Source organism: Sphaeramia orbicularis, chromosome 9 (assembly GCF_902148855.1).
Source record: "Sphaeramia orbicularis chromosome 9, fSphaOr1.1, whole genome shotgun sequence".
NCBI classification, from domain to species: domain Eukaryota; kingdom Metazoa; phylum Chordata; class Actinopteri; order Kurtiformes; family Apogonidae; genus Sphaeramia; species Sphaeramia orbicularis.
In genome coordinates this window covers 21,081,837-21,093,880 of record NC_043965.1, presented here as the reverse complement: position 1 = coordinate 21,093,880, position 12,044 = coordinate 21,081,837, and the positions used below count along the sequence as shown (strand labels likewise).

General features: G+C 38.5%; 1 protein-coding gene across 2 annotated transcripts in view; it reads left to right on the top strand.

Moving 5' to 3' along the window:
* The window catches only part of aopep (aminopeptidase O (putative)), a 76,851-nt gene that overhangs the window by 20,495 nt on the left and 44,312 nt on the right, over positions 1–12,044 (top strand). For both annotated transcript variants that reach the window (XM_030144038.1, XM_030144039.1), the window contains exons 7-8: positions 5,188–5,401; positions 7,912–8,018. In XM_030144038.1, coding sequence (XP_029999898.1) covers positions 5,188–5,401; positions 7,912–8,018 — 321 coding nt within the window. The remainder of the gene's footprint in view (positions 1–5,187; positions 5,402–7,911; positions 8,019–12,044) is intronic.

Sequence of the window (12,044 nt, the reverse complement as noted above, 5' to 3'; positions counted from 1 at the left end):
CGAGAGGGAGGGAGGAGAGACAAAGCTTCTTCCCGTAAGCTGGCATTAGGAAAGGCAGCCCTCCAACGTGTACTTGACTAGAAGAGAATAGACAAAGCTGTACTTTGTACACACGTTGTCTTTTATGTTACTTTTGTCAACTGCCTACCTGTCTGTTGTTGTGTTTTACAAATATATGATTTTGTGTTTATGGATATGCTGTTGTTTGCACAATGTGTGAAATTGCACCAACAATGCTGGAGCTGTGCCCCTGTCACTCTGGTTCAGCAGTTCAACAGTTATCACACCAGGGAGTTGACACTGCACTTGGGGTAAAACCAAAACTCATCAAACAGAGTGACAGATGGGAGGATGCGCTCTTTATTTCTCCATCTCTCTTTTGCCTTCTGACTTTCTAATTCATTCCATAAATATCTGTTTTATGTTTTTTTCCATTGTGTTTTGTTTTGCTCTGTGTTTTCATCCTATTTTTTCTATCCTCTCAGTCTTTTAATTATCTCTTAGCCTTTTATCTCTCGTCTTTGTTCTACCTGTCTCACTATATCATTTACACGTGCAGTATACACACTATGCGCTCATCATCTTTTTCCCTCGTTCTTCTCTCCCGTGGGGCTGTTTTAGTGGTGTCCCAGCTATGAGCTGAGCTGGGCTGGGGATGTCAATTACAGGGCCATGATAGGGCCCCTGCTGCATTATGCATGGAAGTGGCCCGCTGGGGAAAAAATGGCCTACAGCCAGGAACGATGGATGGGGGAATGGAGGGATGAATAATGGATGGAGAGATGGAGGCGCAAAACACTATTGCAATCTGTGTCTCACCAAAATTGAAGACTTGCCCCAACTCACACCTCTGAAGCTCAGGGCCAAGTCACCCAGGGTGAGTTCGAGTCATGAGCTGGTCATGTGAGAAAGCACAGAAAGGTCCTAATTAGTATTTCATTTTTGTGTGTGTTATGACCCAGCAGGGGATCGACATCAGAAAGGTCACTTAAGGTCTTTTGTCTGTCATTAAACATGCAGACAGCCTCTTGATATAAACACTTGTGTTTGTCACCCTCTGTTGCACTGTTAGTTTCTTACATTGAGCCTAAGTTTGTGGGTGTTTATAAGTATGTGGGTGTTTGTGCACATTTCCTGAGACTATTCATGCATAAAATTCTCAGAGCTGTATAAAACACCACATAAAGGCAATCAAGAACAAGAAATATAATTAACAGTGGAGGCCACATTTTCCTGTTTTGCATCAAATTAAGCCTCAGAGATTGCAAATGCATTTCTTGAATGCACAAATGTAGAGCACCACTAAGTAGAGAGGAGCAGAGAGCAGAAAGTAGAGTTAATCTTAATTACATTCAAAGGGCAATTTGTTGCACAGCTAGCAGTGAATTAAAAACACAAAAAGATAAAACACCTAAAACAGAATTAAGGCTGGACCAGCAAACATGAGTCAAACACAGGAGTTGTCAGTTTTAGTGAGAAGTATAATCACTAAACAAGTAATATGCAATTTTTAGTAAATAATTACTAACCTAGATTTCCTTCTTTCTATTTCCACCAGCATAATTTTCAGTCTAAGACATAGTTTCTCAGTTGCAAAGTAAAGAATTGACTTGAAAGTTAATAGTTTTCACCTCCTCGAAAATAGCACAGAAATTTTAGCCCAGTTATGACAGGCAAAATTTCTCTTTCACAGCAAACTTTCGGTTTGGATCAGAATCGGAGATGAAAGTGGTATACACACATGTGCAGGTGCTACATATGTATGAACGTGTATAAGAGTCCTGTATGCTGACAGGTCCCTGATGTCAACTAATGTCAGTCAGCGTATCAGTGAACGTGAAAGATGCTGTTGTTATTCATCCCTACCATGGTGGGATGACACTATTTGTCACTGTAGTGATGGATTCCGCCTCCCTTGGAGGAGCATGTGCAAGCACCGTCTCTGAAAGGCTGTCTTTGTGTTTAACACTCCCTCGCTTACACACACAGATACACACATACGCACTGCTGGAACTGACAACAAAGGCATGCTTATCCAATTGTGGTGGAATAAGATTAGGCTACAAAGAAACTCATAAGGCTAATGTTAGCATCTCCTGCTCCAGTGAGAGCCTTTGTTTGTGTAATCAGGAAAAATATGGGATTAGATTTGAGATGCTGTCTCGGAAATTACGTTCATGAGGAGCTATTGTATGATGTTGACATGTTCCTAAATAAAAGAAAGGAATGGCCTTCTATCAGATAAAACAATCCTCAGGGAAATAAAAAGAAGTTGTGTTTCACAGATATATGATTTTCTTACCTCTATAATAGACTATCTGGCATACCCAACCTAACCTGTGTCTTTACTTGCTGTTTTCCTTTATAATTGACTTACTGCCAACATAATTAAGTTAAGGAAAAAGAAAATAACTTGAGGTTTGTCAATGACAGTAGCTTATATTGTTAAAGTTGACTGCCAGTGCAACAGGTGAAGTAACCATAGCTGAAAACAGTGTCTTCAGCTGAGAGTAGATTTACTTTTTAACATAAGTTTTCAGGAGGAAACATCATATTGTACAGTGTCTAAGCTTAGTACCATACAGTCCAATGTCAGATAAAGACATTCACGGCGTAATGTGGAGGCATCTTTAACATATTGATCATGACACAAGTGTGATATGACCCTTTGATCATACTTTACAGAAGAGGCCTCCGCACGGCCATAAATCCCCGCAATGGTGTCAGGTCAATAGTGGTCGGAACACTTAAGATCTAAAGTGTGAAAGGAACTTCAGACCATGTTGTTATATTGGTCAGGACAGACAGAAAGAGACCATTCATTCGCACCTCTGTGACCCCTCTCCCATTCCTCTGTCAAAGAATAGAACTGCCTCTCACGCACAGTCAGCCCTAAGCCCCTCAGGGCAGCCGAGCCTCTTACATAAGGTAATAGTAAAGAATGCTTCAGAAGAGTCTTCAGCCATGACCTTAGCCTTGACAGAGCCCTCCTGTTGGTCCACCATCACTGTCTCATGATTAAAGTCACATGTATGGTATTTCTGTGTTCGGCTTAGGGTGTCTATCATTGACGTCTTAGATTGTTCCTGTATTTGCAGGTTGGTTTAGAAAGACATATTCTGTATATAATTTAATCATGACTTAAATATACTTAAATATTGTTGCGTTTCTTTTAGGATACAAATGATTGGTTGACCTGTTAGTTTTTGTCTCGCATAAATAAATGTGATGAGGTTTTATACACATAACTTTTAATATCATAGCTGGGTTGTTAAACCTTTAACCTTTGAGACGTTATTCCAGGTGAATGTGCTGCTGTGAATTTACTTCTGTTTCAGTGTAATAAAAGCTACTGTGAGTTTGTGCTTGTGCTCCTTTTCTTTAGTGTTTTTTTTTTTTTTTTGCTTTACTGTGTTTTAGGGTCAAAACAGGATGGGATAACAGAAAAAGAAAGACAAGAATTGAAATTTTACAGATTTTTACTAAATAAGGCACTCAGAATGTACATTAGTAAGAGATTTAAGATGTTGAACATGAACTTTGAATTTGAACACACTGAACAACAGGTATTTGAATTGTGGCTTATTAGTTTTTGTTTTGGGGCTCTTTTTTCTAAATCAGTCCATCTACTTTTGACACCTGGTTGAACTCCAAAAAGCTGTTCCATGGTCAAAACTCGGTAAACTATTGTTAAAAAAAAAAACAATCACCACAACACTGCGAATAACAGTAAAAATAAACAAAAAAACACAAGGAAAAAGGTGTTAAAAAAAAAAAGCCTAAACCATCTATTTTTTATAGTGAGTCGATCTCATTTACTGCTCTGTTTTACCCCCCACTTCACAGGTGGTGGGGGATGCACTGAGCATGCTCAGATGTCTTTAGAAATAACAAGGTCTATTTTATCGGCACATTTGGAAAATTTTCTTATTGAGTAAACAGTTGAATTTTTATGAATATTTAAAATAAATCATACATTCAGAATGATCACCACAGACACGTCAGGGGTTAAAGGGTTTATCTTCTCCAATTGAGGACAAACTGTAAAGGGGAAACAAGTATAATTTAGACTTTATAAAAAGGACATCAGCAATGGAAATTGTGGAAATGATTATCTGTATAGAAGAGTTTTTGCATACAAACATTTGCTGATGATTATATTGGAATTCAGTTGTCCATTGCCTTGTAATTTTCTCTTCAGTTTTGGTAGGTGACCAGTTCTGGCAATCTATTCCTAATGGTAGAAAGTCTTGATGAGTGTGTTTAGTAATAAAAGACACACACAGACTCTGTTGTGTATATGCCTGTGCTCTCTGGTACAACCACAAATGGCTTCTTATCTTTGGCATCACTAAAACCTCTAAAAGTATTTGTGTGTATTTTAGTAACTTTACTGTAATGGATATATAAAATACTTTCCAAAGCAAACACCATTTGCTTTATTTTCGTACAAGGCCTATCTCAGTCAATTTCATTCTAATAATCACTTATTGACTTCCATGACAGTAAATAGGCTTTTTCCAAATATAGTCATCTGCTTTATCACATTCTTTTCCATCTATGCTTCATGTTCTAACCCTCTTTAAGCTTTTAAAATAATGTTTTCTTCTACAGCGTTTAAGCTTCAGTCCAAATGCAGTCTAAAATCTTCTATTTTATAACTTTGTTGACAACTTCACTCCTGTAAGCACGATATTATTGTTTGAGATGTCTGTGTAGGTTCTCATTTGCCGAGGTCATCGTTCTTCTAGTCTCAACTGGACTGGTTTATTGTTTGAGGTTTGCAGCAACATAGTTGATATTGGCAAGTAAACCTGATGAGTAAGCGTAAACACATGGAGAGATAGGGAAAGGGATAGGCAGTCGGTAATTTGCAGTAATAATAATTAATACTCACACATGCTGGATTGTCTTATGTTGCGTGTTTAGACTGAATTTTCTGTAATTATAGGTGTGGAGCAATGCCTCAATAATAATTTGATATTTGTTTTACTGTGTTCACCTTTCACTTACTTAACCTCCTCAGATTGTGCAAACATTTTCCTTGCCGCCCTATCTTCTAATCCTCGTCTGTGTTTTGTTCTTCACTCCTTCAAGTTTTTTGCTCATTCATTTCCTCCCTTTTATGACATATTTCACATTTTTTGCACTTTACTTGTATTTATTTATTCTGTTTGCCTTCCTCAGCCCCCACATCATTTTCCTGTCCCAGAGCGCGCTGGATGTAGGGAGTTCCGGCCGTAGTGAGAAAGGCCTGTCTCTTTGCGGGTCCAGGCTATGCCATGAAATAGCCCACTCGTGGTTTGGCCTCGTCATAGGAGCCAAAGACTGGACAGAGGAATGGATCAGTGAAGGCTTCGCCACCTACCTGGAGGATATTATCTGGGCCCAAGCACAGAAAGTATGGTCACACTGCTCCATTTTACATGTACTTCATTCATTCATTCATTCATTTTTGTTTATTTCGAGCCTTTACAGAATACATGCAAATTCAAAATTCCAAAATCATTCATCTACACTCGAAAAGGACTGGAAAGAAGAAAAACGTATTCAATCCCACCCCCATTTTCATCATCAAATAACTTAACATAATAACTTAAAACACAACCTCACTAGAGACAAGCCGGATATTCTTGAATGTACCCAAAGTGTGTTGTATTTAGTAAAAAAAAAAAAAAAAAAAAAAACTAACACAGGTGTGAACAACTTTTGCTTTTAACCCTTTATGGGACACTCATAGAAATACTATGAAATTCAGAGAACATACAAGACTTTATTACTTGTGTGAAATTTTTCAAAATTTTTTATTGTAATGTAGAAAATCAAGGTCAATGAAGTTACCATATTTGGTTCCTTACCCATAAAAAAAAAAAAAAATCCAAAAAGTAAATATAAAAAATACAAGAAAAACCACATGTAAGGTGAAAGGAACATGCATTTTAGGACATTAGAACAACATAAGTGCTGATCCAGACCCCTGTCCACATCCACATTCTCCCTTTGAACATCATTCCTTACATTAGTACCATTACTTCATGGTACCTAACAAAGCAGGTACACTCACTGTTTATGCAGAGGTGGACCTTACAGACCCTGTAGACCACATTGGACCTGAGATTGTTGACCTACTGTCTTCACTGTAACTGTTGCTGTCACTGTCTTGTAATGTGTGTGGAAATGACCAAAAATAGGCACTTGCCCGAAAAAGGGTTAACAATTTCTTGGGTTTCTTTAACTGGGTAAAATGACCATAAGTTCATTCTACTCATAAGATAAACGAAAGACAGAGAAAAAGAAAAACCTGCTTGTCTATGTCAACAACATTACCGCATTATGAGTGAAAAGGAGCCGAAATAAGAACAGTACACCATGTTGTAGTTCAAGTGGTCTGAGAAGACATGAGATGTCTGCATCAACTCTTGGCCTGTGTTTTCAGGATTTTGCCTAAAATACAGGTGTTTTCAGACAGGTAGGTGGGTTAAATATGTGATTGACATCTGCAATTGCCAGTCGCTGATCAGATCCTGTCAGATACGACTTGCTTTGGGTTGGAAGCTTCACTTTTATCATAAATGGCATGAAACAACATCACGTCAGCTGAATTTATATCTAGACTTTTGATGTGAACTGAATCTAGAAAAAAAGGCCAAATATCAGTAAGTTGTGCTATTAATGGAACTAAAAATCTGTTACAAAACACTTGACAATTATTATTTAGACTACTTAATGGATGGAATTAATATTCTTAAAGTGATGTCATTCTTAAAGCAAAGACAAGTATGTGTTTTTTATGAACAAAATAAAAACAGAACATGGCAGGTGAGTTTTTTTTTTCTTTTTCTAGTTTAGTTTTTTGTACTAGAAGATTGTTTTTTTTTTTAGAAGATTGTTGTTTTTGTAGACAGATTGTTTTGTTAAAGTTGGGTATACATTTCTAGATGATATTAAGCTTTAAGAGAGACCACAGTAAATAATGTACTTTCTGTGGTCATTTTGGTAGGGTAGAAATAGAGGCCATTCAGAGAAGAAGTAACACTTTTTAGTTAATGTTAGTTGATTCCAGTCCAGTTACCTTTCTATCATTTGTAACACGTAACAAACAGACATAACAAACATTTCCATATTCAGCAATTATTTCTCTGTTTGGGTGGAAAGTTTGTTGAGGAGTGATGTGATATTATTACAGTGAAAATCACAGGTCAATCACATAACCGCATAGCTTTGAGAAATACCAATTCATGTTTCACTGGAAAAAGGATATTTATTCTCAAAACAGTGTCTGAAAAGTAGCAAGTTTAATGAACTGAAAGAAAGCCAACTATGAAATAAACCATTAAGCCTAAACCACCGTGTCCTGCTGATAGAAATACTAAGCTGTGAAAAAATGTGCTACTTTTCTCATCCTCCTCCAAAAGTTAGAAATATAGATAAAAGAAAGAAGTCATTGGAGGTGCAGTGTATTTCACACTGTTCCAGGTATCCTTTTAAACACTGAGCTAGGAGGTGAATGGTCACTTTTTAATTAAGGATACCCATAGAGAAAAACAGATAAAAACTAGACTGAGGAAAAGGGTGTGACATTGTAACTATAGCTAGCTCTTATCCTGGAGTTGATGTGCATACAAACTTAATCCTCCCACGTGCTTTCCCACACCATGTAGAATTGCACAAATGTTTTTCTTATGTCTGTGAGGTTTAATCGTGTCACCTAGTTATCTTCAGCCAAAAGCAATAACACACTTAGAGAAACGACTGATAATTGGTACAGCTTTTATCGTAACATAACTGCGCATTTGTCATTTCATTCAACCCTTTTCTCGCTGCAGTAAATCATTGTTTTTAACTCTTCTTATGTTCCTTTTTGATGCCTTTTCTTTAGATCTACTTATTTACCTGTTTCTCTCCCTCCAGCTCTCTTTACAAGAAACAGCAGAACAGTCTGACCTAAAGGCGCTGCTGAGGTGGAGACGACTCTCTGATGAGCTGCAGAACTCAGAACAAGAACTTCAAATCCTCAGGTGTGTGTTTCTGAATATATCAACTTCTAACTTTTTACTTATGTTATTTTAGTTATTGTATTTTTCAGTTATGGGGGCAGCTCTTTACAGACGGTCCTACAGCTCTAGCAACAAATGACTGAAAATTCTTTTAATTCAGTTTTTTTTTTTTTTCAAAATGCTTTGTGTCAGGTCTCCACTGAAGGCATTTTCACCTAATGAACATCTTATTTCGCACTAACAATGCCTAAAACATATTTCACAACACAAAAATGAATTATACACCCATTGTAGAGACTAATTTCAAAGCCAACGGTGGACCAGAAGTTGCTGTCTCTATCTGTAAAGTAACTTGAATTCACTTTAACTATAAAAAATTACTCAGAAAAAGTTTGATGGATGACAAAAAATGCTTGAAACTCTCGGCATGTGCAATTCATCATTAACATCTACATGTGCAGACACACATGTGACAGTGTGAGGTATATAAATACCAGGCGTACAGGTGTGGCAACAGATTATATCCAGGTGTACTGTGCTGTCTTGTTTCATAAAGGCTCACCACACGGGCATAGTGAGCACATACAAACACAAACTTCTCATCTGATCCTGACAGTGTGGGACCCACACCCTGTTTGCTTTATCCAGGGTGGAAGCATAGTGTCATCAGGGGATTAGAGGTGTAAACCGGACTCAGGAGTTAACTGTTTAAGGGTAAAATGCTAATACTTTAGCATTGTCCTTTAGTATTACACCTGTCTTTTGCATTTATTGGACTCTTGTTGCATACTAGTCCATTGACATTCACGCTTGTGAGAGGCCGTACGAAGTGTAACAGAAAATCAATGTGTTATTGATTTCATGGCACTTCTACTTGGCACTAACTTCTAACTATGTTACTTCACTAATAATGTGTTGTCATTACACAGTGGGAACACTTACAAATTAATGCTATTTAAAATTTAAATCAATCCATTCCCTCATGAATAGTGTTAAGTTGAGTTAGTGCAAAGCTTCAGTGATAGAAATTTTACTCGCTTGATAGTTTTGCAGTGTCCTTCATTGTCATAAATGACCTAGAGCTGACCACGGTCCGACCTTCACCACAAACTCAACATTTTATAACTAAAATCTGGAACTCCTGCAGTACTGATAGTCTACTGGGTAACCCTACATTTATAACAGGGTTAAACATAACAGATTAATGAGTGTTAAGCACAGTCCTTTTTAACCTGTCAGGCTGTGTGTGAAGGAAAGGGTTAAACATGCACTTGAGTGCTGTGTCTGCCTTGTTAGGGTGTTCCCCTATGAAGCAGACACATGGGTGATTAGGAGGATCAGGATTAAGTTTCTCTGCACCTGATAGGGTTAAACCAACAACATAAGACTTACATCTGAAAAATGCAAACAATACATGCACTTACACATACTGTACATGCCCAGACACTAGGAGGCATGCGTTCTAGTTGATTATGTTACATGAAAACACATTAGCATTGAAAAGACAAGTAATTTCTTAAGTGCCACCCAAGGAAAAGCCATTTCTTAATCCTAACCTGTCTTAAAGTGGTGATAAAGCACGTTTGAGCATAAAGTAGCCTTGCATATACATTATCTTAATGGCTGAATGTGTCTGTGAATCAGGCACAGCTTTTACAAAGAACTGCAAAATGCATTTTTCAGCTATACAATACCGTCTGAGAACTTTACTTTTTATTGACTTTCTGCAGACTTGAAGTCTGTGAAGTTTCATTATTTTGAATATAATTGTCTTTGTTTGCCATATTGTGAAATAAGTCCTCAAAAGGATGTTGAGATATTGATTTGATGTCTCCAAACATACCAGCGTTAGAAGGTTTTTTTTAAACAAAGAGGCATTGGAAGGTCTGATGTTGCCACCCTACACAGAAAAATGTTGCAGTGAGAGGAGTTGGCGAAGAAAAGGCGAAGCTCAATGGGCTATAGAGAGAGATACCACACACACAAACACACACAAAGGCTAAATGGCAGGTTGTGCTTTCCAAGTTCAGTGGGTCACAATCGACACCCCGTGATCCAGCAGGGGCCCCAGTGGCCACTGTTTATCAGTCCATTTCAGATGAGTTATATTTAGGGCAGCTTGGACCAGACGCCATTCTCCCTGCTGATTTACTGGGCTGCTGGGAGCACTGCTCTACCTTATCCGGTTTCCACAGTCAACCCAGTGTAATTTGTCAGGATATGGCTTTCTGAGCTATAAACCTCTATGTGTGTGTGTGTGTGTGTGTGTGTGTGTGTGTGTGTACTTGACATTAACTTCTGTCAGTAATAGCTCCTGATTTCCTCCTGCTTTCTCTCTCTCTCTCTCTGTCTCTCAATCTCAGACACACCCAGGTGTATGCATAGCTACACACACACACAGACACACACACAGATACACACAGAGACAAACACCCTCCCTCTCACACATGGCCTACAAGTCAGATAAGAGCACCATTTATTCTGAAATACATTGAGCTATTGTGTGATTCTCCAAGGCAGCGAGCAGCAATTCCTCTTAAAGCTCTAGTAAATCATCTCTGACAAAGAGAGACAGCGAAAGACAGGGATTTACACATCCATACATCCCTAGTCTGGACAGTGGGACGGGTGGAGTTCCTTTGTGTAACACGGCAGTGATGGATCAGCTGACGCACAAAACCGCCACATTTTGTCCTCTGGAAATACATGTAGTGTCATTGTTTTTGTCTTTTGCCTTGCTCCTTCCTTCTCATTGTAATTGTGTTTCTCTTTCACACACCTACCGATTTGTTTCACAGTCCCCATGTGGACAAATAATGCATATAATAATTACATCTTTAACCTAATTCTGCTTAAAGTAACCCTAAAACCAAATCTTTATTTTGTGGCCCTTGATTTTTGTCTCCACGTTGACAGAGGTCCCCATGGGTGCATGTGCAGTCAGGTCAAAGTCCATGCAAGGATAGGAGAACAAGAAATACACACACACACACACACACTTAATTTCCCAGGGATACTGCACGTCCTGCCATCTTAAAAGAGTCTATTTCATCTTATCAGCAGTAACAGACAGACACGGGCACTACGGGCAGGAGACTGGACAGAGCAAGCCAAAAAAAAAAAAACGAAAAAGAAGGAAATTCAGATATAGAAAATAAGTAAATGTTGCTATGATACAAGGACAACAGGTCAATTAACCAGTTGCAGCATCATTCTTATTGACTTTTAGATCTGGAAGAAAAACTTAATTTCAATGCATGTGCATTTTATGGTTCAGAGTCCACAACTGGATTTTACAGGTCATTTTTATCACTAAGAAGTTTCACCTTTTTTACAGATTTCCCCAAATCAGGTCATTGATATTGCGATTTTTTTCCCCCACTGTTAACATTTGTACTACATTAGCACAGGAACACCCTTCTATGCATGATGAAAGTCCTTGCAAGAGTGTCCAGTTGAATTTAGAAATTCCAGGAAACTGATGACTTCCTCTCTCCAGTCCACTAAGCAAACCAAACATTCCTGTCTATCTCCTGTCCTCGATTTCTCCCACACCTCCTCCTCCTTGTCTTGTCCTTAACTCTGATCTACTTCACGCCCCCCCCGTTCCCGTTCTTATCCTCACCGTTTCTTGATAAAGACTCAAATACATTAAATATTTGACTAAGTTGTAGCGCTATATTTCCATTTGTGAATTTCAACGTGTCTTCTTCGTCTCCCTCCTTTGTCTGTGTGTGTCAGACTCTGTCATGAAGAGGTCCTGTGGAAAAGTGCTAGCTGGTGATGAAGGGTGTATTGACTGGTGGGCCAGGCGCCTGGCGTATCGACTTGGTAGGAGGGTGATCCTTCAAGGCCTTCCTATTGGCACACTGAGTTAATCTGCTCAGCCAGATCAATACCGGCTAACTGCAACCATCATTGCACAGCATCCTATGTTAGCGCTCTGTTTGTTTGGCTTTTATTTGTTTTACGTGTGTTTGTGTGTTTATGGAGGTGGAAGGCATGATTTGTGTCTCTGTGACAGGGGAAGTGTAACCTGGACCATGC